A 27929-nucleotide genomic window follows, 5' to 3' on the forward strand; every position below is an offset into this window, starting at 1 on the left:
AACTAATTTCTTACAATCATTTATTCAGGAAAATATTCCATCAAATAAGAAATTAAAAACGATACTACATGCACATTAATGCTATTGCTCAACATTTTATATTTTTGCTTTTCAGTGATATGAGACGGAAAACTAAATTGTTCAGGGAAAGTCATCAACCGAGCAACTTCCTTCTGTGTAAAATATCTTAAATGTAACAGTTTAAAAAAATCAAGCGTATTATTTTCAGAATTTTCTCTATCACGATAAACGTCATCATTACAAAATTTCAATTGAAATTGAACTAATTCATTCTTAGTCAGTTTTGTCAACAGTGAACCAGTGCCCTTCAAGTAACGAGTATAACCTCCAGTAAAACAGCACGAATTTTCATCTTCAGCGGTGATGATGTCCACAGCGGAGTAATATTTATTAACATTTTTGGAAGTCACTAAAAATGAATCCCATTCGGCACATGTGTTTTTATATTGTAGTATTTCTTCAATCTTCGAGGGAACGTGAGAATTAAGTCTCATTTTCAAATCGTTTTCGTATTCTTTCGGTACATCGAGTATTACATCATTAGGTGCATCTTCGTATGTCTGAAATTAATACGAGTTTCATAACACGAGAGCGTGCGAACATAAACGTTGAAAAATTATTAGTTTGAAATCTGTTCTGTTACCCGAGATGTTCGTTTCGCTAAAAGGTAATATCGCAAACGACTGTTACATATTGCGAACTGGCGAGGATTTAACAAAAATTCTTTGTACGTAAATTTAGCTTTACGAAGCGCAGCTACTAATTTTTTGCGGGTCTCTGATTCCTCAAATCCTTTAACATTTTCTAGTAGTATATAGGTAAGAGAAACCAGATTTGGAAGTAATTCGATGAACTGCAACAAAGAAATATTTCTGTTATCTTCCAAGTCTTTCTGTTTGCCTTGCCTACAAAAAAGAACCAAAGAAAAACACATGAAAACGTGAAAAAAAATATGTAAAATAACTAACACAAGAAATACCGAGTGAATGGTTGACAAGGTGGGCTCATTAAAATCATATTTGGACCCAATTTATTAATTTCAGTGGCACTCAGCGAGCATACGTTCCTATTTACTACCATCGTTTTCGGAAAGTTATGCTGATAAACTTCATTACACGCTGTATTCATTTCAACTGCCATAATAACTTCACTTTGATTACCAATAGTACTTCCTGAAAAAACAAAATCGGTCAATATAATAAATATTTTTTTCATAAGTAAGTATAGCAATTTTATAATATACCTTTGAGCGCATAGTGCATCCCACCTATTCCACTGTATAATTCTAAAACTTTCATGCTTTTTCAATGGTTGATTGATTGTCACCTGAAAAAAATGAAAATGCAATTCAAAAAATAAATTCATTACAAAACTGAACAACAGAGCACTAAACAGCCTTACTTTTATCAATCACGAAAGAGGATCCGTAACGATGATCCAGTTTCAAGTTGACCATAGGAGCAATTGAACTGAGCCAAGTGACCAGTGGATTAATTTTCGAATTCTCAATATTGTTCATGAACTCTGCAGTGCGGCAAGGATGGAGCATGAAACAGGGACTACGAGTAAAAGGATGTTCTTGCTGAGTCAACAAATTCCATTTATTCTGAATAAATTGTTCTTTAAAATTAATATCGATGAATAGTTCTAAATCGTCTAAAGATAATAATTTTCCGGTATCGTAGCAAGCATTGAAATAGAGAACTGGAACGTTGTAGCTGCAACTGTATAATATATTGTACTCAAACATTACTCGATTAGCGAGTTCATTGCAGTTTGAAAATACTATTTTCCTCAGATAAAGTATTTTAGAATCGCGTTCGGCTATGTGATCTATTTTCCAACCATCTGATAATGTTTGAGAGAGCTGTTCGAAATGTGAAGCAAAACTTACAAATTCTTCATAGGTCATAGACATTCCAGTACAATTTTTTCGTGATCTTCGAGTAACAATAACACTTTCACTTACCTTAAAAGAATAGTAAAAAGAATTAATACATTCGAATAGAGCCTCAAACTTACCTCAAACTCAAAATTTTCAAATAATTACACTCAAATCAACCGCGAGACCGCGACCCATGACGGCCATGAGTGAAGTCCGCAGTTGTGATAAAAAAATGAAAACATAAACATGTCTGGTGGGCAAAAATCAAAAATTCGAGGAATCTGGTAAATACTTTTTCATTTACCAGAAATTACGGTAAAAACGAGTAATTACAATTAGATACAATCTGCTTGTTTAGCACGAAAGCCCATAAAGATTGCTTTTTCAAATTTTGAATTTTTTGATAAAAACTTGAAATGCGAAAAATCATGAATTTTTTTCAAAATTACCTAATTTGATGCTTGAAACTTCGAATATTTTTCTTGTATGGATGATTTTTCAACAATTTTGTATTTCTATATATAAGATCTAGTGTTCATTGTGTTTTCCCACATTATAATTTTTCAATGGCTGGAATTATAAAGGTTGCTAGTGACGCAAAATCCAAGTCCGGATCAAATGAAGAAGTGATTTTCAACACATTTCAAACCCTTCGAGATGAACAACGACAAATTGTTACCAAACTTGGAGATATTGACTTAGAAGAAAGTGAACTAAAGTAACCACTTTTATTCAGATTAATGTTTCAAGTAATTAAGAAGGTCTGTAATCAAGTTTCTCAATGTTTCTCTTACAGAGTTGTGATAAATACGCTTGAAAAAGTCGATGGAGATCGAAAATGCTATAGATTAATCGGTGGAATTCTATGCGAAAAAACAGTAAAAGATGTTTTACCCGTCCTTCAGCAGAAACGAGAAGACGTACGTGCATTACATACCTACTCGATAAAACATAATGTTGTTAGCTGTGCATGTATCGGCGAGGAATGAGTTACCTTGTGAATTTTTTTAAAATGTTTCTATTGTCTTTGTTAATAGTTATCAAAATTGCAAGTCAAATTGAAAGAAGACTTGATGAAAAAAGGCTCAGAAATAAACGAATTTAAAGAAAAACACAATATCAGAATACAAGGACACGATGACTCTGCTACACCGGCTGGCGACACAGATGTCTCAAGTAGTACAAAAACTTCAGCAATCGCAAGTAAATCTTGAAAACATGATCCTATAAAGCAACATTATTCTGTATTAATATTTAAAAAAATTAATCATATTACTTTCAAATGTATAATATTACTATTTTCTCTAACTCTTGCTACACGTTGCTATTTACGGTTCTAAGTTTTGTTGTACTTTAATTTTTTATTGAATTAAAAAATAATAACGAACAATAGTTGAACGAATCAAATGCTGCTCAAAAAATTGCTCTGTACATAATTCTTCATTTCGTTTTTTTCAATCTTTTTTCTAATTACATATTTTTTCGATTCGTACAGTTGTTGACATTGTTTGCCTTAGATATAATCTGATGTAAAGATTTTCCACTTTGGTATAATATTCCTTTTTTTCAAATAGCGATAGGGTCTCATGATTCCTTTAGGTACGTGATATTATCATTTTATCTGGTTTGATGTCGATTATACGTACGTACACGTAGATTGACTTATAGAGTAGCAACATATGTAAATTTTTACCGAGCATACGCATTCATGGTGGTCTTTCAGGGAAAAAATCGTGAAGTAGACGTTAAAGGTGGTTTCTGTCAAAATATTTTTCTTTGACGCCGAATGTTATGATAACTGAAAGTACCTACACGTTGGCGCCACTTCCTTACTGGCTGGAGTGTCAGCTTTCCTCGAGTGACATCTGAAATATCTTACATCTGGATCTGGCAAACGATGGGGTGGCGAAATCGTAACATCACCTACCTGAATTTCGATACAAAAATTATGGAAAAATTTTCCTTTTTCAAGTACCCTTAAGAGGAAATACAATCATTGTTACCATCAGCTTAAATTAAAACTACGTACACTCAATTCAGGAATTTATTATCCATGCATCGTGCGTGGGTCATTAGAGCATGGGTTTTCAGTCTTCCTTCAATACATCGAATAGGCAACTTATTATACATTTTTGCTCGAATAATAGTACGCTAGTACCTACCTTTGCACGTTGGAAATGGGTATTTCAAAGGTTACCTACAAAGCGAAGATTGTTTCTCACACGATGGAAAACAAGATTGGTTTTTCGTAGCTGTGAAATGGACTACCGTACTTGAACTTTCTTTCAAAATAAAATTATTCTTCATTCTGTTTTTATTTCCTAAAAAACGAGGGTGGTGTAAAATTGAATTTAACGCGTAACTTTGGTTTTTGTTTTTAAAGGAAGGAGAAAACAAGATAAGTCAGCAGTCCGAGACCACCTTGCGTGAAATATAAAAATTGAAATAGGAAATTTAGGACACGATATGTGAACGATAAAATTAAATTGTTTCGACATGGATAAAACGCGAAATAGAGCAGTACAACCCTCGTGAAAGTTTGAACGTTTCCCAATGATAGCCAAACATTGTATTTTTAAAAACCTTATTCTTGAATCGATGAAATGACCGATTGTGATATTAACTTGAATCATTGTGAAAAGTATCGCAGGTAAAATTATTATACTTACAATTTTTTTCTTGCATCAACAATATTCAACATGTTCTCGTGAATCTGCCACAGTGATAATGAGAAGTTGATTTACTTACTTATACAAAGCGGTGCACTTTGGGATGCACTATTCCTGCGTTCCAGAATCTAAAAAAGTTCTTTTTTACTTCGGAAAAGAAAAGTTATATAGAAAATCGTACTCGTATTATTGAATTTTATCGCAGTTATTTCTCCTGGGGAAATCAAATTTGTTTGCAGATAGAGCTTTGTTTATTGCGATATAACTTTTACGTTATAACCTAAAAGTTAAAAAACTATTACAATGAAGAAAGTGGTTTTTTTCTTAACGAGTTATTTGTTGAGAACTTCGGCCAAATTAGCGAGGAATTTGTTCGATGCAACGAGGTACACACATTTTAATGTTTATTTGATCAAATTTATCGCAGTCGTAGTGATAGCCCACATACATATCTAGATGTTTTTACATCGAAAACCGCGACGAAAACATTTTAAAAACAAAATAAACAGTAAGGCTATAGCTACTTATGTGCATTATAGGCTATGGGTCCTATAAAATTTAGGAAGAGTTTTCTATTGTTCTTTCTTTAAAAATTTCCCTAAAATCATTTCGTGATTTATATGGAATTTGATACTATCAAGTATGGATACAAAGTAGGAAGATACGTACAATACCTACATTTTCATTTGCTGTTGATAAATACATACATATCTATCCATATCCAGCTCAAGAGTCAAGTCTTCAGTTAAAAGTATCCCATAACATGCATTCTTCATTCTTTAATACAATTTAAGTTACTACCACTTTCAAGGTGATGACATCTTTGTTGTAGGTACCCATATGTTGTGAGCACTTTGTTGAAACTATATAAGCAACACAGATGTAATAATGGTGAAAAACCGAACAATATTAAATTATATTAGCGGTAGTTAACGACCATTGAAATAATACTCAATAGAAGGCGGTGGCTTTGAAGAAGTAATTTTTTGGAGTCTCGTTGCATTATTTATTACTGCTGTAAAAATAAATAAAATTGCAGAAGCGCGAAATGAATAACGGTGACAAAGATTTATACCGACCGCATTTATTACCTTTTAGCATTTTGTAATTATTTACAAATTTTAGATACCTAGGTATAGGTGTATTGAGTCATAAAATACTTTAGGTATCTAAGTAGGTATACTTTTATTTATTTTGAGAAACTTCTCATAGTACTTACTTTGAAGATTTTTTAGGAACAGGGAGGTCTTTTCTATCACTCTCAATTATTCATTCAGTACAGTAAATCTCTATGTCTAAATGCCCTTCTTTTTTTTATTTGTTGGAACCACTTTTTCAAAAAATCACCCTAATTTTAGGACACCTGGCTCAGTCTTCTGTCGCCTAGGGCACCCAAAATCATTTATGAGTAAGTGAGTAGCCTACCCGCTAAAAGCAAGCCAAACATCCTCACCAATTTTTGTCAAAATCCAGAATCAAGAATGGATATTTTTTTTTTACTCTGCCGTACCTACTGCTCAGTGCTCATGCCTGTCTCTTTACCTTTTGAATATTATCCTACGATGTAAGAATGAGAATAAATCGAAAAAATGATCGTATATAGTATATACTTACCTATCTATTCGTATTAATTACCATACATTTTTTTAAATGAAAAATATCACGATTTAGAAGAAAAGTTTAAATATTAAAACGTTGGTCTTTTCAAAACATCGGTTTAAATACTTAATCAAAAATTCCTAATTTTAACCACATTTTTCAAGAGTGGGTGCAATGTATTTTTCGGAAAATGTAAAATTTTAACTCCTCTCAGCAGAAACTCACTTCTTGAGACTGAGAGAGCGATATAGAAACAACTTTACATACTTATTTACTCATGAGTATGATGAGTGGGAACAATTTTTCTGATGAAAAAATCACCGATGTGAAACTTGTAAGCATCGGTACCTACTTGATTTTCACTTTTTTACCCACTCTAATAATGTTTATTGAAAACTTACTTTTTGAAATTCAAAAAAACTCGATGGCTGTAAAATGGAAAGACAATTTACTTGGCAATTCTTCAAATTTCGAATCATTTTGCATCCAAGTTGGAAATGTGGCATCCTATTTTTTGATCGTACGTAGGTAAGGTAAGTGTCAAATTAAAAAAAAAAAAAAAAAATGTGACGGAAAAATCATCGTAAAACTTGTATAGGTACTTAATTTTCATTTTTTTACCCCCTCTAATAATGTTGTATTTATTCCTGCTCAAGCTCATAAGTTATAGGTTCATATTAGGCACCTGCTCCTATATGCCTAAATATATGTATGTACCAGAAGCATTCTAAGATGTCAATAAAAGTAGGAACTTCTGTCTATCGCCAATGCACATACATACATTTTACAAACATAGGTATACCTGTACTAAGCCTATAGGTAGGTACATCTTGTTTTCCTCTCATAAACTCAATTTCGCTCCCCGTATATCAGGCTATTTCATAAATCCGCTGAATATGTAACGTAGTCGCTCCGGTAATCGGATACTGCAAAAAGTGTACCCAATGATCGGCATACTTCTAATTTGGAAAATAAAATTTGTTGCATCAGCCACAGCATTGTGAGGAATATTGTAACTGAATCTACAACCTTTTTTTCATCAAATAAAACAAGCATGGATGATCCAGGATATGGGCAAGTCTTTCAAAATTACACTTTTTAATGGCTAGTGATGAAATATGATTTTGCTATGTGATTTCATGAGATTAGAAAATTTGATGCCCGCGCATTTTGAAGTTTTTAATTGGAAGTAAATTCATTTTCTAGCTGGAACTATGTTTTTACCTAATTATCATACCTTTTTCGACATATTTTACACTTGACGTATCATCATTAACACTTCATTTATTATTAATAATCGAAAAATGAAAAGCCGATTACTACCCGATTCGCGCAAATGGCAAAATATTTTGCCAATGCCACTAGGTGTACTAATGGCAAAAAAAAGGCAATATAATGGCAAAGCTCCAACCAATGAGAAGACAGCATTTTAACTTTGCCAATGTGGCAAAAGATTAAATTTTGCCAATAAGATTGCCACTGGTGGCAATCTCATTGGTAAATGTTTTGCCACCGTTTTGCCACTAGTGACAATTTAATTGGCAATTATTTTGCCTCTGTTTTACCACTGCTGGCAATCTCATTGGCAATTATTTTGCCAATGATTTTGCCACTCAGTGGCAATCCTATGGCAATTGATGTAGGTACCTGTAAAGAACACATTTGAAATTTGAAAATCGTTTATTTTAACGGTCAAAGTTGCAGGGAATGATGCAATTAATGTCTGAAGTCGAAAATCAATCTGTACCTAATTATATGTACCTGTATACATTCATTGTAGCATTAGTACCATATGCTTTGTTTTATCTTGTTGTAAGTAGGTACACGCATATTATGTAATTTGGTTTTCAAGTGATTCAGACGTTGTTACAGTATTGTTTTCATTAGACTATCATTATGGAAACTGCATAATCTAAAGACTTGGCTGGTACATGGTGAGCATAAATACACCCAAGTTATGATACCTACCAGATGATGTGATTTCCTCAACGATCACTGTAACATAACGTCTGAATCACTTGCAATCAATTCGCAAAATACATACGTGCATAGGTATAGGAAGTTACAAATACCCACACCAAGATAAAACAAAAGTCATGGTACCTATCCCATGATAGATGTATACAGATGTATGGTACTTACCGATTCATCTTCGACTTCCAGACGACATTTTCACGCATCAATTATAACCAAATTTCTGTACAACGTGTTCACTACTTCACCATCAACTGAAAACTGAACCAAAGTATGAAGTAACCAACGAGGCAGAGTAGAACATGCGCTCGACTCTGCCTAATCTCATCTTATCTTCCCCACTTCTGCGAATAGATTATTTTTTGAAATTTAACGGACAAAGTTTTGTCACTATTGGCAAAATATTGTAAACGTTGGCAAAATTTTGTCAAAACTAGCATAAGCAGAGTGTAATCTGTATTGTAGCAAGTTTTCAAAATTGCCATCACTGGCATTTTCGTCTGGTTTTCATTTCAATTTGAGCTTTACCACTCTTTTGCCAAGAATGGCAAAAAAAAGTGCCAATCAAATTGCCACTGCGCGAATCGGGTAGTACTTGAAACGAAATGCTTGGCCCAATGATCGGAATACTGCCGATTATTGGAGCATTGTTTTCATAATAGAAATTCATTTAATCGGAGTTAATTAAATGTTTTTCCAATGCTGTAAATTTAAAATGATTTGTATTTATGAGATGAAATAGTATACCAGTGATCGGCACAAATTTACTCAACACTTACAATAATAAAGTTGATTAAATTTTTGCCGATGACTGGTACGCCGATTACTGGAACAGTAGTTTACATTGAAATTTGAAAAAAATGAAAAAAAAACTGCCTTCACAAGCCACTTCCAAAGAGTGGATTTTGTACAATAAAAAAAAAGAAGAATCAAAATTTTAAAAGCTCAAGAAATTGAAAATAATAACAGGACAGAATTGAGGCTAAAAAAAAAACACGGAAATAAAAAAAAAGATTAAAAAAAAAGGTGCTAATAAGCTGGAAGCAAAGAAGAAAAAATTAGAGGAAAACCTCAAATCGAAAGAAAATGTTGAACAAACAAAAAAAGCTAAAAAGGACACTCAGCTAATATCCCCCAGAAGTCTCAAAAGTTGCTCAAAAACTTCTTGAACATAAAATTCCCATGTCCGATTACTGGAGCAATTTTGCCGATCATAGGAACATTTTTGTCGATTATAGGTACAAGCACAATTTTTAGAAATGGAAAATAAAAATTCAATTATTCAATAGTTATTATCACAAAAACGTATTGGAATTTTTTTTTAGGAAACAGAAATGGTTACTCTACACAAAAAAAAATTCAAATTGTTAAAATATATTGTTCATTCTACATAATCTGCTGCCAAAGTCTGATTTTTACATTTCAAAGATTGCACTATGCCGATTATTGGGGCGACTACGTTAACAATATTATTAAACTTTTCTCTCTCTTTCTCGTTGTTGTTGCGTATACTTTTTGCTTTTAATCCGCCCATTATTGAATAAATCACGCAACTCGCAACGAATCTCAGTACAAATGTAAACCATATAGGAATATTCCATTTAGTTGTTACCTCATCTTTTATACTTGAATTTCTCCCTTACTTTATATTCTCGGCAAGCATGGATTTTTTCCATCAATGATTATACCTAACCATGCTACCCCCTTTTGATTTCGACCTCACGCCTCTATACCTGCGGTGTTTTTTAGCGGATAATCGGCTTAATCTGTATTAGCCTTCTGATTCAACCTTTTTTGAAGAATTGTTTGTTATAAATTTAATTGGCTTAAGGTATGAGATACATTCATCTCACCTATAGATGTAACATTGTTGAAAACGTCAGGTTTACATATGTATTAAAAATTTCCTAAGTTGAATGCATAAACATATTATGTGATACCTACCAACTTCATTAAAACAATTTTTGCGTTTGAAAAATTGGAATCACGCGTTTGAGGTCCGAATAAAAACATGTGTACTTAATACATATTATCACATGCAAATACTTTTTCTTATATTTATAGGTACATATATTGTCGCAGGAATCAGGGACCAAGTTAACTATACGTATTAGGTAAGTATTCACTAAGAAAATCTCATGTCCGAAAGTGAAAACTTGAGATTTCGTAAATATTCGAATGAAGGCGCCCTCTCCTTACTCTCTAAATCTGTGAAACAGTCAAATTTTACTGTTTCAAGAAGGCAAAATGCCGTCACTGGGATAAACAGTGAAAAAGTGCTGCTAAAATCAGTTCTTTATAATTTTTTTGACTACTGCCCATAGTAGTTTTTGATTGATAGGTATAGATACAGTAAATAATTCATTTTTGACTGATCAGTTCAGTAAATTATATACTGAAAATTCAGTCAAAAACTACTGTTTTTAAGAAGTCAGAATATCGCAGCTAGCTAAGCAGTGAAATTTGACTGTTTCAAATTCGGAGAGTGCAGCACAAGGCACATGAAAATAAAGGTTCATAGGTATAAACGGAATTTACTTAGGTACTTCAAATGGAAAACAAATCAACGAAATGGAATAAACTACAACATTGGATTCGAAAGTATATATAGGCACCGGCACGAAAATAAAATTAATTTAAAATGCATACCTATTATAATTTTTTAAAGGTTTTAGAATACATAGTTTTTTGCCACAATAAAACCATTTTTGGAGGAGAGATGAGTAGGTAGCTTTGAAAATACTTAGTCCTTGAAGTTTTTGAAAGTTATGTACCACTTCAAAAAAGTCTGAAAAATTGTTGTATTTTGATTTTTTGGATAAGGGGAGGGGAGGAGTATTCGACAAAAAATTGTTGGGAGACCTCAAAAATTTGAGGAAAAATTTTGGATTCTTGATTTGAACCATCACTTTTCTACCGGAGTTTTAAAATCTATAATTTACATCGAAAATTCAAACGATAGTTCTTTCGAAATTTTTGTTTCATTTTTAGGTTATTTACACAACATTTGATTGGGTTCAAAATCGTAATTACCTACCTACATATTTTAATAAATTGTGCATCATGTAAAACTCCTCGAAAGCTGAAAAAAAAAAATCAAAAACGATTTTCTTACTTCTAATGCAAGTAAATGTACCTAACTGTGATCAATTAGATATCACAAAAAAAATTCAAAAAAACATTTTTTTTTTAAATTTTAAATGAGAATTTTGACATTTGAAACTTCTTTCGTAGAAAAATGATGGGTTTAGCCAGAATCAACATTTTTCCTGCAGTCTTTTCAAGTCCCCTTCCCATACAAATTTTTATCAAATCCCCTCCAATTTTTTTTCCAAGTCCAAGTCAAAGACGGTCCATCTTATTGGTAACCCACGTGCTCGTATAATAGGGCTCTTCGGCCTTGAGCTAATGTTCTTAAGATTCGTATTATTCTCGAATTCCCGTTTATTTTGGTGTTGTACTCGTATTATGAAAATTCAAATCACAGTAGGGATGGCAATTTGAAATATAAAACTTTTGGCTTCAGCTTTTAGCTTCTAAAAAATATATAAAACTTCAGCGTTAGCTTTAGGCTTTTTAAATTCGGCCGTTGGCCTTTCAAAAATCCTTGGCTTTTAGCTCTCTATACTTAACTTTCAAATTTTCGTATGTTTTTCATGAAAAAAATGAGAGAAGCCTATTGCGATACTTAGGTACCTACTAATCATTTTTTAACAAAAATTTGACTTGAAACAAAAAAATAAAAAAATTGAAATTGAGACCGAACCAGATTAATAATACCAGAAAGCTCAAAGAAAGTTAAAAAGTAAAGCTTTTGGCCAATTTTTAGCTTTTCAATCGCACAGCTTGACAAAGCTTTTGGCTTTCAAAAATCCTTAAAAATCATCAGCTTTCGGCTTTTAGCTTTCGGCTAGGCTTCCATCTCCAGAAAATTGTCGTCCATTACTCTGTTTCTTTGCGGTTTTTTACTTTTCATAGCTAACGTGAGTATAATTATATGTTCCTACCTACCTACCTACCTACTTCATTCTTAATTTTGATTACTAGGTAAGTAAATAAATTTTGGATCTTGTAGACATATCCAGTTAAGTAAGTATACAAACAAAAATCGAAATTTAAAATTCACAAAATCTAGTGTTGTCTTTCAAAATTTGTTGAAAAGGTTTTTGCCATAAATTTTTTTTTACATTTCATGAAAATGAAGACTGCGTTTGGAAAAATGTTGAATATACTTACTTAGGTACTAATTTACGCTGTAAAATACCCCTGGCAAAATGGGGACTCAGAACATCATGCTCCTCAACGAAGCCCCCGCCTCCCCTCAATGGCATCGGTTTTTAATAATGGAAATGCGAAGATAGATAGCATGCAATGACAGTAAGAAAACAGTGTTATAGGTACCTACTCGCAAGTGTTTTTTTCGTATTGACATTGAATGTAATAAATGAAGTTCTTTTCAACCCCAAAGCTTCATGAGCTGGTCCATATAGTCTGTAGGTAGTATACCTATTGATTAATTCCACACAGCTAGGAACCATTCCCTGAAGTCGAAATCCTATTCATCATAGTAAGCACCTATTAGTTAGATTGTTATTCAATCTGAAATAATTTCGGTAATGTCTATACCTATTTTTCTTGGAAAAATCCCTGATTACCAGCCTACTCGTGCGATGTGTATAATGCCTAATTGCCTGAAACGAAATTAGGCAACTCAAGTATATAGGCATGTTTCTCGATACTAAATGAAAATAGTATAGGTACGTAAATGTACCGCAATCTCGGCAACACCCGCCACAATTCAATCAGAAATTTGACGTATACGTGCTTGCTTACCATGCTACACATATTGTACCTACCCACATCGTGAAAAGCTGATTTGAAGAGGGTACGCGTGCCAAACACTACACGCCGAACATGGCAACTCTTCGCTAATTACATGCCATTAAGAATCATTCCAACAGGGTAAACGTTCTGTTTTTCGTCGAGGATGCAAATACTGAGTAAGTATCGGATTCGGATAGTACGCGGATGGTGGAAAGGAAAGGGTCAACATCTATAAACTGAAAGAGGTTACATCAAAACCGTTTTACGTGAAAAAACGGGGCGACACCGTCTCTCTTGCCGTACCAGGCGTATGACGTCACTTGGAAGCAGATCCCGTCTTGGTAAAATGACGATAGAATGATATTTTACGGGTTTTCAATTTTTTGCCAAAACAAAGGGGTTTAGGTAAAATTTTATCAGAACATAATTTAAAGGTGTTGTGATTTACTATAGATTGGTATTAATTTCATCAGATTTTGCGCAGTAATGACGATTTTACAAATATTTTTATTTTTGGATTCATGGATGCGAAGTTTAAAGTGAAATTAGGTATCTACTCAGAATTTCCAGTGAACACATAGATAGGTATTTTAAAAAATCAAAATGTTCAGCGTCTTGTGCTCTTTAATTTAATATGATTTTTTTATTCTTGCAAGACGTTTTCCCCAATGACAAAATCCCAATTTTTTTCATCCCGAACCCATTTACCCGAAAGATACACCCAAAAATTGAAAGAATTTTTTTTTACAAATTGTATATTTTTTAATGTTATAGAGACTTGAAAAAACCATCATTCGAATTCTAAAATTTTTAAAGTCAAAAAATAAACTAAGTACATACTCGTCCTCATATAAAAAAAACTCGTTTTCATGCCTCTTGAATTATACAAATTTTCAGACGCTTTCATCCTCGCTTCGCTCGAGCCTGCTCTCATTTCTTTTTCAAAACTTCTTCAAAAAAACATCATTCCAATTCTAAAATTTAAAAAACCAAAAAATAAACTTCTTGGTTGTATATTAAAATTTTAAAAAAATTTCAATAGCTCTCGCTCTCACTTTGCTTGGGCCAATTTGTTTCTCATCTTAGAAAAAAAATTCATATTTGTGATTTGAGGCCTCCAAAAATCCAAAAAAGACAAAAAAATTTCATAAGTTACCAACTTATATGAATATTGTAACAATTATTGGTAAAATCGATGTTTTCTACCACATCAATCCACAAATTTTCATTCGACTACCATCCCCCTCTCAAATACCTCAAAGAAGCTTCTACTTTAGAAATGGGGCCCAACGTGGTTTAAGATATACAAGAGTAGGCATTCCGGATGTTGGTGTTTGGGTTAGAGGTTCGGGGGTTCGGGTACATGAATTCGGGCTAAACAAAATCGGGATTTTGTCATTCGGGAAAGTGGATTCGGGAAAATGTCTGGTAATCCAAGTTCAAAAGTTCTTGTGCTTACAAGGGAGTTGCCCCAGGTGAGATTCACCGATTTCAACGATTCTTGCATCATTGGATAGAGGACATCGAACATAGCCTAACCCCGAATTTTCAGCTGCTGAAGTTGATCGATATTTCAGCCTTCCAGGGTAATTTTTCGATTTTCATATTGTAATTTTGAAAAAAATCGAAAAATTACCCTGGAAGCCTGAAATATTAACTTCAGCAGCTGAAAATTTCACCGTGGGCTAGTCTTATCATATGTATTGAAATTCCCAAATAACATGGAAGGTTTCGGTATGCGACCTCCGCCGACCATTTTTGCCCAATTTTTCAAAATTTCCATATGAAAATCAAAAAATCACACTGGACGGCTGAAATATCAACTTCAGCAGCTGAAAATTTCATCGTGTGCTAGTCTTATCATATGTATGGAAATGCCCAAACAATATGGACGGTTTTGGTATGCGACCTCCGTCGACTATTTTTGGCCAATTTTTCAAAATTTCTATATGAAAATCAAAAAATCACCCTGGAAGCTTGAAATATCAACTTCAACAGTTGAAAATTTCAACATGGGCTAGTCTCATCATATGTATTGAAATGCCCAAATAATATGGAAGGTTTTGGTATGCGACCATCGCCGACCATTTTGCCCAATTTTCAAAATTGCCATGTGAAAATCGAAAAATCACCCTGGAAGGCTGAAATATCAACTTCAGCAGCTGAAAATTTTGTGGTTGACTATGTTCGATGTCCTCTATCCAATGGTGCAAGAATCATTGAAATCGGTGCATGTCACCATGGGGCACCTCCCTTGTTAGATGTAGGTAAGTAGTTCAAAGTTGTATAACATGCTATACACGCAGGTAGGTATACTTATGGTATTAAATGCCACTTGACTTGAAATTTACTCAAAATTTTTAGTGAGCATGCACATCAGTGAATGTCAACCACTATGTATTTATTGCCCAAAATTCAATGAAATGTACATTAAGATATGCCGCAATCGATACCTAGTAAATTTTAATATCTTTAAATTATGTTCTAATAAAATTTCACCCAAACCCCTTCGTTTTGCCAAAAAAATTGAAAAACGCAAATTCTGTAATATGCAATAAGTGTTGCAGAAATGCAGACATAGCTTAAAGCTTACCCAACTTTCCAGTTTCTTCCAGATGACGTCACATCATCCGATAGATGATTTCAAAAAATAGCTATGTAGAATGTAATGTACCTATCTTCTTTTTGCTGGTGTAACCTCTTTCAGTAAGGCTACTATAAACTTCATTGCCCATCCAAGAAATGGATAAACATGTTATCTTATCATAGTATGCATACAATTATGCATGTATAAAATGCAACTTTTTCGATTGTTCGCGGGTTCGGATGAACTTTCATGTGGTCTCAAATTAAAGACGATGAAATTCCCTATCGATTGGTGTTAAATTTTTATCATTTCGCGTAAAAATGACGATTTTATGAATACTTTTATTTTACTGATTTTTGCATACTACGTACGTCATCTTTAAACTGAAAATACTCGAAATTTTCAGTGGACACATAGGTATTTGAGTACAGCAAAATGTTCGTGATTTTATCCTCTTTAAAATGAGCTATTACCGAAAGCTCTACATGCAACCGTTCAAAAGTTTTCGAAGTTTTAAGTTGCGAAAACAAGCTGCGGATGGTAAGTATTGAACTTTGAACTAACATTATACTCGAAATTTTCAGTGGACACATAGGTATTTTAATACATCAAAATGTTCGTCATTTTATCCTCTTTAAAATGGCTGTTTACCGAAAGCTCTACCTTCAACCGTTCAAAAGTTTTTGAACTTCAAAGTTGCGAAAAGTGGTTACTGGTCAAAACTATAACTTACTGATAACACATGATAACCATAATAACACAATTTGACCACTTTCCGCAACTTTGAAGTTCAAAAACTTTTGAACGGTTGAAGGTAGAGCTTTCGGTAAACAGCCATTTTAAAGAGGATAAAATGACGAACATTTTGATGTATTAAAATACCTATGTGTCCACTGAAAATTTCGAGTAATGTTAGTTCAAAGTTCAATACTTACCATCCGCAGCTTGTTTTCGCAACTTAAAACTTCGAAAACTTTTGAACGGTTGCATGTAGAGCTTTCGGTAATAGCTCATTTTAAAGAGGATAAAATCACGAACATTTTGCTGTACTCAAATACCTATGTGTCCACTGAAAATTTCGAGTATTTTCAGTTTAAAGATGACGTACGTAGTATGCAAAAATCAGTAAAATAAAAGTATTCATAAAATCGTCATTTTTACGCGAAATGATAAAAATTTAACACCAATCGATAGGGAATTTCATCGTCTTTAATGTGAGACCACATGAAAGTTCACCCGAACTCGCGAACAATCAAAAAAATTACATTTTTTATATGGAAAGTTATATGCATACAGAACAGATGCATTCTAATGTTGTTGTGTTCAAGGTTGGATGGAAGATGTCGGCTGTCCTTACCTCTTTCAGTTCATAGACGTTGGGAAAGGGTACGTGGCATCGGCGGCGTAGTTGGCTAGAGCGGTATAGTGGCTTAGTGTTTTGCAGGGACAGTGGGGTGAATATCGTTGTTTATCTATCCCCACTGCTGGCGACGATGCGAATCTCAGTTTACTTGCAGGTTGTGGATATCAGCACCTATGAAATGTATACCCTTACTCTGTAATATCTGGCCCGTGATTGGCGGTAGCCATAGTAACCGAGACGATCAGCCAATCGAGGCGTGTCTCGTTTATGATGATCCGGGTAGCGGTAACAGACGGATATTATAAGCAGTATTGTTTTGTTATGTATCCGACAGTGATCTGTTCTCCTCGTCCGTACCTACCTCGTATTTCGGATATTGCTTTGAAAATCGGCGCTAGTATCGCAAATTTTCGCTCCCTTTTTTCGCAAGAAAATTTATAGCAGCCTAGTTAACATATACGACCAAAGTCTCCAGCTCGGAGTTTTATGTCTTGAGAGGAAATTTTTCACACCTTTTTTTTGGGGCGCTTAGTGATTTTGTATCTCGCGTGTAATGCAGCGTTTTACGATGACTTCGAAATTCGTATCGAATTAAGTTTTCAAGTGCGTCGTGTTGTACATAAAATTTTCGAACCAATGGCTCTGGGCCTAGGGCCAGCGATCAGTTCAATGCCGGTTAAATGTGAATCAGTGATAGTGGACAGTGCATCGCCACCACCGGTTAATGTCAAACAACCCCCTAGAATTGTACCCCCTGTGATGCCTAGTCCGGTTTTCGCGTTACCCACATTGAATTTCACCGTTTCCCAAGTGGCTGCCGTATGCGAAACCCTCGAAGAAAGCGGAGATATCGAAAGATTAGCCAGGTTTTTGTGGTCTTTACCCGTAGCTCATCCAAATATTAGTGAATTAAATAAAAGCGAAGCTGTCTTAAGAGCTAGAGCCATAGTTTCCTTCCATAGTGGACAATTTCGAGAAATGTACAATATTCTGGAGCACAATAAATTTACAAAAGATTCTCACGGTAAATTGCAGGCTATGTGGTTAGAAGCTCATTATCAAGAAGCAGAAAAATTACGCGGAAGACCACTGGGACCAGTTGATAAATACAGGGTTAGAAAGAAATTTCCACTGCCGAGGACCATTTGGGATGGAGAACAAAAAACACACTGTTTTAAAGAACGAACCAGAAGTTTACTTAGAGAGTGGTATTTACAAGATCCTTATCCAAATCCTACAAAGAAAAGAGAACTAGCTCAAGCTACAGGACTTACTCCTACACAAGTTGGAAATTGGTTCAAGAATAGAAGACAACGTGATAGAGCAGCCGCCGCTAAAAACAGGTTGGTAGAAATTTTGAGTTCATCTAGCTTAGAAAAAGTTTACAGACCTTTGCAATGGGCCAGTTCTGTTTCTTCATTCTTGTGCATCACAAATTTAAGTTTTCAACTCATTTTGAAAGTAATTCATACTGAGAAGGTAGGTACCTGCACTATACCTTACAGTGATATGTGAATGTGCTGTATCAATTTGTTTCTTTCTTTTGGCTCCTGAAGTACTCGTAGTTTTATTTAAAGTTCTTCATTTCTTCAGTTTTTCGGATTATTATAACTAGGTAGATATGCATTAAATGTACCTACAACAATGATGTACATACTTACTTACTTGACTACCTTATACCTATTTATTGAAAATATTTGAAAATTGAGTTGAGAAATTGAAAATTTTCAAAATAACTAATCCATCTGTAGATATAAGACTCTTGTTCCACAAGAACCAACCTTTCAACTGTTATCAACCTATAGTTACCTATAGGTAGGTACATTTTCTATACTTATACTTATTTCTTCGAATTACTTTGAATCACCAATCTGCAGAATCTTTTGATGCGAATTACAAATCGCTAATTGTGTCAATTTTTCGAATCGCATTTTTAAAAAAATTACTGCTTTTGTACTTTAGTTTCTTTTTTTTGTGATTGTTTCCGAAGATAGGTAAATTTATTAAATTGTAAATTAACTTAATTGAAATTGAGGTTGGACACGGTATTAAAAACACCATTCTTATTGAACATGAAAAGTTGAAAAATTGAATTGAAAGGGGGGGGGGTGATATCCCTTCAATTTGGCGATTTGTGTCATTTCGAATCATTAAATGCTCGATTTGAATCGTGCCCACTCCTACTAAGCGTCTATATGTATACACTGAAAGAAATGATTTTCGAAACGCTTTATTCAGTCCTGAAATTGATGCAATGGTTACTGCACAGTACAGTAATTTTCGAATTACCTCATTTTGATGTAATGATTACATAGGTTAAATCAGAGAATGCATCAAGTGATGGAATGAGTACATCGCCAGGATGGATTTATTGCATCACTTTTGAAAATTCATTCCTACGTTCTCATTACATTTCTTTGGGGACTCAGTCCTGCAGACATGGTATTCAAAACATCATTTGGTGGGTAATAAGTGCATTGTATAGTAAGCAATGATTACATTCCTTAAACATGACTGAGAACCATGTAATGATTTACTGAATACAGTAAACGATGCACTGAGTACATCGCCATACTGCAATGAAATCATTTTTTTTGAAACAGTGAAAACCCTATAAATACTTCGAGGGCCTGAATCAAATATTCTACTCGCGGCCATGTCGTTAAGTGTAGGTAGTTAGGAACAAAAGGTCCCAGGTTCGAATCCCGGTTAGGTCGGAAAATTTTCGTAGGGAAATAAGTTCTTGAAAAATTCGTTGGAGTGAGAATTACTTATAGATGTGCGGAGAAACGTGAAATTGATAATACCAATCCCCACTTTTTAAATATTGTCGAATAAAAGCGATGGAATGGTTACCGCACTTTCTGTGTAATAGCTACTTCTCTAAATATGTACTGATTAATGCGTTTCATTCCTATACCAAAATTACCGCGTTTTAATGCACTGAGTGCATCGTTTCAATGCAACTATTACTGTTTATTTCTTTCAGTGTAGATCATCTGCTGCTGATCTTCAAATCATAGGTAAGTATAGGTAGGTCACAAGTCAGGTACCTAATAGCAAATCTACAGGTATCAAATTAGGTTGACTGCTGCAGAAAATTCAAAATTCTCTGAAATTGGGTTGGCTATCTACTTTGGTATGAAATTTTCAATTGAAACTGAAAGGAAATTCCTCTGAAAAAGAGAAAAATTCGTAATTTTTGTCGTTACCTCAGAAAAATTGTAGAGAGATTCAGTAGGTACCTACACCTAGGTATTTTTGCACGTTTTATTTTTCAATTTTTGTTCTCTTCAGTTGTCATTTTGGGCATAATTCTACTGGATTTTCCTGATGTAAGAAAATTAGAGGAATAGATAGGTATCTTGTACCTATAGTATATGTAGTTACACCAATATTCATAAGGTATGTAATTGAGTCTGTCAACACTCAATACCCACCTGATCCATTTTTTCAGAAAATATGACACAGAGAGGGAAACGGAAAGCTATCTTACTTACCTACCTCATAAAATGTAGCTCTAGCAGATGGAACTATCATAAAATATCATTCCAAAATATTGTACCTACCTACTTGCATTCACGTGGAAAATTTTTTATTAAGGGCTATAGCTACCTATTCAAAGGAATTTTTAAAGCTGCACAAATTGAAAATTTTTGCCCTTCCCTCTTCGCGTCATACAGCCTCTCATTCTGCTCCCCCGCCCCCATTCAAAAAATGAAATTTTTGTTTTATGCAAAAACATTGCAAGAAAGCTTGTCATTCAGACCAAAACCAAAATCATCAATAATTCATTTGCACCCCCGTTCTATGTTTAGAAGCATATAGGTATAATTTATAGAATCCGAAAATTTATTCTTTCCATGAACTACCTACAATAAACCAAATTGAACTGAGCAATCACATTGTGATATTTGAAAAAAATTAATTAAATTTGAATGGTTACTCATTTCCTTCAATTTTCTCCAAAAGATTAGGCTTGTTTCCAAAGCCAAATTTACACACTCACACGGAGATAAAAAGCCCAATTTGAGAAAAATTTGCTGTAAAATTTCATGAGCTGAAATTTTTTTGATTGTTCATCTGAATTTTTTCATGAGACCCGCGAAGAAAAAATGTACTTAATGCTCCAAAACATACTCAACTTACGTAAAATTGTAATCCCTTTTTTCCACGTCTTTGACACCTCACAAAGAAGAATGTTTATATACCTACATCGCAATAAAATTGTAATAAAATAATGTAAAACAATCTCAGGAATTTTTAATTTTTATTAAATTTTATTTTAAAACTTTAAAAAAAGGTAAAAATTAGGATTTATTGAAAATCTTTGAGAATTGTACAAAAGTTTTATAAGTATTTCTGAATTTTGAAAAATTTCTGCTGTGAATAAAACAATATTTTGTACTAGAAGGAAAAACGCAAAGATTTTGAAAATTAGTTGAAATTTCATTTTGGAATTTGAAGAAGAAATCGAGACGAAATTAGTAAATTCGAAAAAATCAAAATCCCAAAACGAAATAATCACAAAAAAGATCGAAAATTCAAATTTATATCATTTTCCATACAAGTCCAGGAGTCTTCTGAAATGAAAATCTTTTCTGTTGAAAAATTCTAATACCACATACTTACTTACCTACCTATAAGTACGTAGTACGTACTTAGTATAACTCTTTACTTGCATAGAAATATGTATACCATCATTCTACTCAACTTGATTCCAGTTTTGTTAAGCGATGTAGGTAAAAATGTTTCCTTGTGAGCTGTCGAAATTATTGAAAAAAATAATAGATAAGGGGAATGCAGTTGTGTGTTTTAAAGCATTATAAAGTTTTTCTTTGAGGGGTTTATGAAAAAATCAAGATGACTAAGTCTGTAGATTTGGCATCGGAAATGAATGTAGGTATGTTTTGAAGGTAATAAAATGAGTGATCACTCAAACCAATTTTTTTCCCAAATACCTACTCGTACTTACCTATCACAATGCGAATTGTTCTGTTCAACTCCTCTCATCAAAATTCTCGAAATTTATCAGCTGAGCTTTTTCTGTGTTCCATACCTACGTTGAAGGGCTGGAAAAAGTTTTCAAAAATTGAGTGTTGCTAAAAAAAAAAAATGCACTTAAATGGTCATTCAAGAAATCTGACTTTCTTGGAACTGCACAACTTTTTTACAACTGCTCATCAGTTTTTTGGCGCTGCACAATTGTAATGTGTCACACCACAGTGTCCGCATAGAAGAGGGATGCAAATAATTATGTAGATTATTGATTTTGGTCTAAATGGCAAACTTTCTTAATGCCTTCAAAATCATCCTAACTATGAAATTGAACCTCTCCTTACACCAGATGTAGCTAATGTGACGAGCCGTTTAAAAAGAAAAAAATTCTTTGAATTAATTTAGAAATTCAAACAATCAATTCTATACTTTAGATATTTTCTTATTAAGAGTAAAAGCATTAAATGTATGGAGAAAAAATTGTAGATATGTAAGTATAAAACAAAAATTTAATTTTTTGAAAGGGGGGAAGGAGAAAGAGAGACTGTTAAAACGAAGAGGAAAAGGCAAAAATCGTTCAACTCATTGAGAAATCCGTTTAAATGGAAATAGTTCCAAAATTATGAAATTTCGTAGGTAGGTGACTACTTACTTATAGGTAACTGAATTAACAAAGTACCTATATTTATACCTATAAAATACTTGAAAAACTCGCTTTGACGGTTTAAGACAAATTTTCGTAATAGGTGCAGCTCTGCAGCAACTGCATTTTCAACACCCTACTTATGCATTTTTTCTTTTTTTTTTAATCGAATGAAATATGGCTTAAAATAGGTATTAGGTGACCTTATCACAAGTCATGACTTTTGAAATTTTAAAACTGATGTCTCAAAACCCACCTATAGTTTCGCAATGACATGAAAAATCATCTTCTCAAATGCCTTGCGCATTTCAAATCGAATTTTGAAAATCTCACTTAATATGTGTTTTGAAACCAGGTAAACGATGTGTTTGAGCAACGATAAAATTTCCTTGTAAAGGGTAACAGATGTAAGTTTAAAAGACTATAATAATCATATGAGCACAATAAGCCTCAGGCTTGTCGTTTGTAATACGCTTGTTTCAATAACTGGGTGGTTAAAAATCTTTAGTCGTGTGGATTTGTTTTCATTCGTGCTTCACTTTACTTGCATTATGTTTGAAATGGATAGCCTAAATTATATGTACGATTTGCAAATTATATCGAGCATGTGTATTGTTTGAAGAAGAAGTACATACATAAAACACACCTAAATAAGTTTAATTATTTATCTGTAAATATTTAATAACGAAAGATGGACTGATTATTAAGTAATAGGTATCATTCCAATAATCGAGATGGCCTCCCTGTATAACATTTTCAGTTAGGTAAAGACATCCTGATGCCGAAAGTTTTGGATTTGGAATTCTGAGGGGGAAAGACATTATAGGTATCTATTCGCGCGAAACAGTAAAATATTCTCATCATTGTAAAAAAGACAGAACTAAAAAGATAAATTAGGTACGAAAAAATGCAAAATATTGAAATAATACGAACGATTACGAGTAAGCTGTGGTGATCTTTTTGAAACTCCCTGTATACAAATGAGCAAGTAATAAGCGTACGTCATTTAGAAAAGGTATAGAGAAAGGGAGCTTCAGTGGGTAGTTTGCTGGCAGCGTTTTGCGATTTTGTAATTTGATTCTGCGAGCATACAGCGTGCAATGCTGTACAATCGATATTTACATTAGATTTACGCAGTATTTTCTCTCTTTTACTCGTATTATAAAGGAACTATATATACACGCGACGTAAAATCTATACCTCGCTCGATAAAAATCTCCATCGAATATTGCGGCTGTTTCTTCAATAAAATGAGTTCGATAAGATAGCCTGCACGTGGATTCTGTTCTGCTCTAGATTGAGATTTCAAAATTGGTACTGTTGGGTAGGTGATTGTGACAAAGGGGAAGAAAAACTGTATACTTACCTATTTATAACGGTCAGAGGCAGCGAGGTTGATTTTTCTGGCCGGTCACAACATTTTTAATCAGCGAAAAAAAAGTCAACCTAATACTTATACCATTATTATGACGTACTTACTACTTAAGCATAATAGGTAGGTATAGGTAATTAGGCAGGTATACATGTACTTACATGCAGGGGCAGAGTGGTAGAAATTTGTGATTTTTTTCATCCATCTTTTCAACTTCTGAAAAAGAATTCAACATTATCACGCCTTTTTCTTGCCCCTTTCCTATAAAAATGCAAACAATTTCGTTTATTGACATGGACAAAACTTAACGCGTTTTTCATACTTTTTTCGTTCCTCTCAATGGCATAGGTATAAAAAAATGATTACAATATCCCTTTCCCCCGTCAAACGATGATCGGGGTGCCAAATGATTTTAAATATTTTTGTTACACATGGTATCGCGTCTGGTAGAAAACCATGATAGACTGCCTGGCACAGGCAGTAGAGAAATTCGTTGCTATGAGTCATCCGTATTTTCTCAAGTCCATACACAGCTTGTAAGACACAGGAAATTGAAAAAAATTATGATGTTATACCTAGATATCTATAAGTATGTGTATCAAGAGGACGTTCGTCTTAGACCCATTTACGTATGGTTTCTCAATCACTTTTCTAAAAAAAAAAAATAACCTAACCTTTTGTTTAACGTAATAAGTTTATGGGCAGGGAGGTATCTTTATTCCGCCTGTCCTCCTTTTTCTCAGATTATTATCTACCTACTTATACGAATTGGATTCAAAAAACTTGAAACAGAAATGGTGTCTTTATTCTTTTTTTATTTTTTTGTTTTGAGAAAATTACAAATAAATTTTATGTATAAAAAGTAACGATTTCTAAAAGTTACAATTGAAGTTGTCAATGTTTTTTTTGGGGGGGGGAGGGGCTTTGAGATGCACAACTCATCGTTTTCAAAGTTACATTGATCTCAGTGCGTCTGAATGCAATGTATGCGCATGAAGAATAAAGGGATGTCTATATTTAAGCTAGGTATTAGGTACTCGTACCTATACCTTCTTTTAAATTTTTAAACTTAATCATTTCCCTATACCCAGTTAAAAATTGAGGTGGTAAAACAAAACAAGAAATTAATTAAAATCAAGTAGGTACACACAAACATATAGGTAAGTATTTACTTGCTTCTGCGAACTCGCAGCATGACACCCATTTCTCAACTCACTGTAATGTACACATTTCAATCGAACAATGAAGCGAATTTTAAAATTCATACCAATATAATACACTGCGGTGCAAATAGTATAGGTACATAAGTTATAATACCCTTATTTCTGGGCATTATTGGGATGTTACAGTGACCTGTTTTGTCACACTGTATCGCTACATCTCGTTATAAGAGGGGACTGCGTGAAAGATATACGTGGAAGAAACGATGGAACGAAAATAATAGATTCGTACCTAGTCATTTGTCCGTTTGACACCGCGTGGTAATTGAAACATTCTGCAAAAAAATATCCCGCTGTTTCTTTTTTTACCTCAATGACCGACGACGTGGAGAAATTTCACCCATGTTTCCAACACCAGTAGCATGTAAAGCTGCATGTGTGTGCGTTTTAGGTACCTATTGTGAACGTGTGGTATTGATGACAGTAAATAGAATTTTAGCACCTATTTCTTTCTATGCTCTGTTTGAAGTGTGAGCGGTGTGTACTATATCGCACAAAGAGAATATTTTATAGGATAAAGGAGAGACCATTTATTGACTAGGACTTGAGTAAACTCGAGTATTTGTTAATGAACGATGATCCGAGACGCTCGAGTGGATGCGTGCGTTTAAAAAGCTTGCTGAAGAAAATTTGCAATTGAGTCTAGAACTCGACGTTTTCGGCAAGTAAATCCGATTGCATTGCATGACTGGTGGCACACGATTTGTCAATTGTTTACTTTACGCAGAATAAAGCACTCGATCAAACTTTTGTAAGCGCTTGTTGGTTGTACTACTTACCCATTTTATATATACCTAACCTTTTAGTTTACTTACGCTGTACAGTCCTATGTAGTAGGTAGTATCGCGTGAGAAATGAAATAAACGCGTTGTCCGATTTAATTTGGAAAAACGCCTACAGCTTTTGGAATTTCTTGATTAATAGATACATTATAGTTTTATTGTTCAGGTAACGAATGCGATAAAAATTCAATTCCGTCGAAATTTGTTGTACGATATGGACATATTGCAGTAATATTTTACATTTTTTGGCCTTTCGAGAGCTGTTGGGAAGAGAGTCAGTTGGGAAGTAGATATTTCGGATTCCAAATAAGTTTGATGAATATTATCATCTGTATATCTATACCTACTTACCTACACTTCAATGACTGATGAAAATAAGTTTCTTGAACACGTAAACTTGATGTACTTAGGTATGGTGGACGGGTAGAGGTACTTCCTTACTCACTTTATTCGAATCTATCCGAACACTTTTGATACCGAGTCGATTTTAGACGGTTTCAAGCCGTTTTGAAGGCTTCGGCGAATTTTTGGTAATTCTAGTTTTCAATTTTTCTGGATAAAAATATGGCCCCGAACTGGTAGACGTCAATTTTGGAAAAATGGTATATACCTAATCGGTCAAGAGGGTCACTAACATAACAAGCACCAACCGCGAACATTCGCGCTGAAATTAACTGGGATCGATCTAGGGCCTATGGCATTTTTTGAGATACTGGAATTTCCAAAATGCTGCTTGAGCCTTCAAAACAGTTCGAAACCACCGCCAGTTGACTCAGCTCTTCCATCTTAATTTTACGAAATTTAATGAAAATTTCGAGTTCCAACAATCCCTACTGGAGACTCCAGAAAGGCTCAAAACGGCTGGAAACCGTTTCCAATCGACCCGGTGGGTCCTAAATATAAAGTATACATACCAATTGTTTCAGCTTTCTAGGTTAATTTGGTGAAATTTTTATTTTATTCTGTTTTGGGCTCAAATTTGATTTTCAAAATTTCACCAGTCGAAAAATTCACCTTATAGCACCTTGAGTTTTGGTATGGTGATATATCTTTGCATTCTCTTGCTATAATCTCTGTTCGTTCAAAAAATTTTCTGTCTGTTGCAACACCTCCCTTGTAAGCCGATTTTCTTGCTATATTTTCAAAAAAAAATCCTTTGAAAGAGTGACTTCTTATCAAAAAGTCAAAAAAACGACTCAAATTAATTATCTAAGTACCTAACACTTATCATTGTGATAGTTTGTTGAATGTTATCTGCTGTAAGTGAGCATATCTAATAAGTATGCTTTGTTTTTGCTTGATAGGAGGAAGAAGGAATTTAAAATTATTATCGCGAAAATTAACTTCGAGATTAATTAGAGAAGTTCTCTATAGAATTTTTAACGAAAATTTCACTTCTCAAAACTGAAAAATCATGTTGAATCATTTCTAGTCATTCTTAAACACAAATCTAAGTACCTACCTACCTAGGTAGGTGTAATAGTTATAGATACAAAATTTAAATTTAGCACTTTTTTGATGTTTAAAACTAAACTAACCGAAGCTATAGGTGGCCAAAAAATTTTTTTATCATCTATAGGGTGAAAAACGGTGTTTTTAAATTTTATTTCAATTTTTTAATATCGCACCTCGGGAGTAGTTACATCTCAAAAAAGTGAAATTTTACAGGAGAGTGATTTTCTTTCTTTTTAAAACTTGATTCATTATTTTTATCAACTTGTAATTAATTGTGAGGAATGAATAGCACCTCATTTTAAAGATCTAGTATCCTACCTTCATTTAGCATAAGAACACGTTGAAAAATAAAATCTTAAAGAGGAAATATTTCAATGTTGGGAAAACATTTTGAGTTATAACCTTTCATTAAAGTTGATGTGGAGGCGAAAGGAAGCGTCCAAAAAAATTTCATGTCAACAAAGTTGTAGAGAATTAAATTTCCAATCGACGTAACGTCGTTAGTTTTTTTCTAGAGTGCTTAGTTTTTGAGTTTTT

General features: G+C 33.7%; 3 protein-coding genes across 6 annotated transcripts in view; 2 read left to right on the plus strand and 1 right to left on the minus strand.

The window, feature by feature from the left end:
* On the minus strand, window positions 1–2123 carry Mt2 (methyltransferase 2). Of its 4 annotated transcripts, none has more exons than XM_065355640.1 (6): window positions 2044–2123; window positions 1423–1545; window positions 1265–1347; window positions 1001–1193; window positions 665–926; window positions 1–581 (listed from the first exon to the last, which is right to left on the minus strand). In XM_065355640.1, the coding sequence occupies exons 3-6, from the start codon at window positions 1317–1319 to the stop codon at window positions 21–23; spliced, it is 1071 nt and encodes a 356-aa protein (XP_065211712.1). In that variant the 5' UTR covers window positions 1320–1347; window positions 1423–1545; window positions 2044–2123; the 3' UTR covers window positions 1–20. The 4 variants fall into 4 exon arrangements, with proteins under 4 accessions (XP_065211712.1, XP_065211710.1, XP_065211711.1 ...); XM_065355638.1 differs by having other exon boundaries at window positions 1423–1580; XM_065355639.1 differs by having other exon boundaries at window positions 1423–1580; window positions 1991–2123.
* Window positions 2124–2310: 187 nt separating this feature from the next.
* Window positions 2311–3398, plus strand: Pfdn2 (prefoldin 2). The gene is made up of 3 exons (XM_065355641.1): window positions 2311–2624; window positions 2703–2826; window positions 2944–3398. Exons 1-3 carry the CDS (start codon window positions 2473–2475, stop codon window positions 3118–3120), a joined length of 453 nt encoding a protein of 150 aa, XP_065211713.1. The 5' UTR covers window positions 2311–2472; the 3' UTR covers window positions 3121–3398.
* Window positions 3399–17248: 13850 nt separating this feature from the next.
* Window positions 17249–27929, plus strand: part of LOC135841285 (homeobox protein SIX6-like) — a 31596-nt gene continuing 20915 nt past the window's right edge. Inside the window, exon 1 of the mRNA XM_065358172.1 lies at window positions 17249–18265. Coding sequence (XP_065214244.1) covers window positions 17559–18265 — 707 coding nt within the window. The 5' untranslated portion in view covers window positions 17249–17558. The remainder of the gene's footprint in view (window positions 18266–27929) is intronic.

This window comes from Planococcus citri, chromosome 3 (assembly GCF_950023065.1).
Source record: "Planococcus citri chromosome 3, ihPlaCitr1.1, whole genome shotgun sequence".
Classification (NCBI taxonomy): domain Eukaryota; kingdom Metazoa; phylum Arthropoda; class Insecta; order Hemiptera; family Pseudococcidae; genus Planococcus; species Planococcus citri.

What these genes read in the sequence shown, in the direction of transcription:
- Pfdn2 (XM_065355641.1), top strand. Translation starts at nt 2,473, where the DNA reads ATGGCTGGAATTATAAAGGTTGCTAGTGACGCAAAATCCAAGTCCGGA. An exon ending in TTAGAAGAAAGTGAACTAAA is followed by an intron (nt 2,625 to 2,702) that starts GTAACCACTTTT and finishes TTTCTCTTACAG; the next exon opens with AGTTGTGATAAATACGCTTG. An exon ending in TTCAGCAGAAACGAGAAGAC is followed by an intron (nt 2,827 to 2,943) that starts GTACGTGCATTA and finishes CTTTGTTAATAG; the next exon opens with TTATCAAAATTGCAAGTCAA.
- Mt2 (XM_065355640.1), bottom strand. Translation starts at nt 1,319, where the DNA reads ATGAAAGTTTTAGAATTATACAGTGGAATAGGTGGGATGCACTATGCG. An exon ending in GATGCACTATGCGCTCAAAG is followed by an intron (nt 1,194 to 1,264) that starts GTATATTATAAA and finishes TTGTTTTTTCAG; the next exon opens with GAAGTACTATTGGTAATCAA. An exon ending in CCTTGTCAACCATTCACTCG is followed by an intron (nt 927 to 1,000) that starts GTATTTCTTGTG and finishes TCTTTTTTGTAG; the next exon opens with GCAAGGCAAACAGAAAGACT.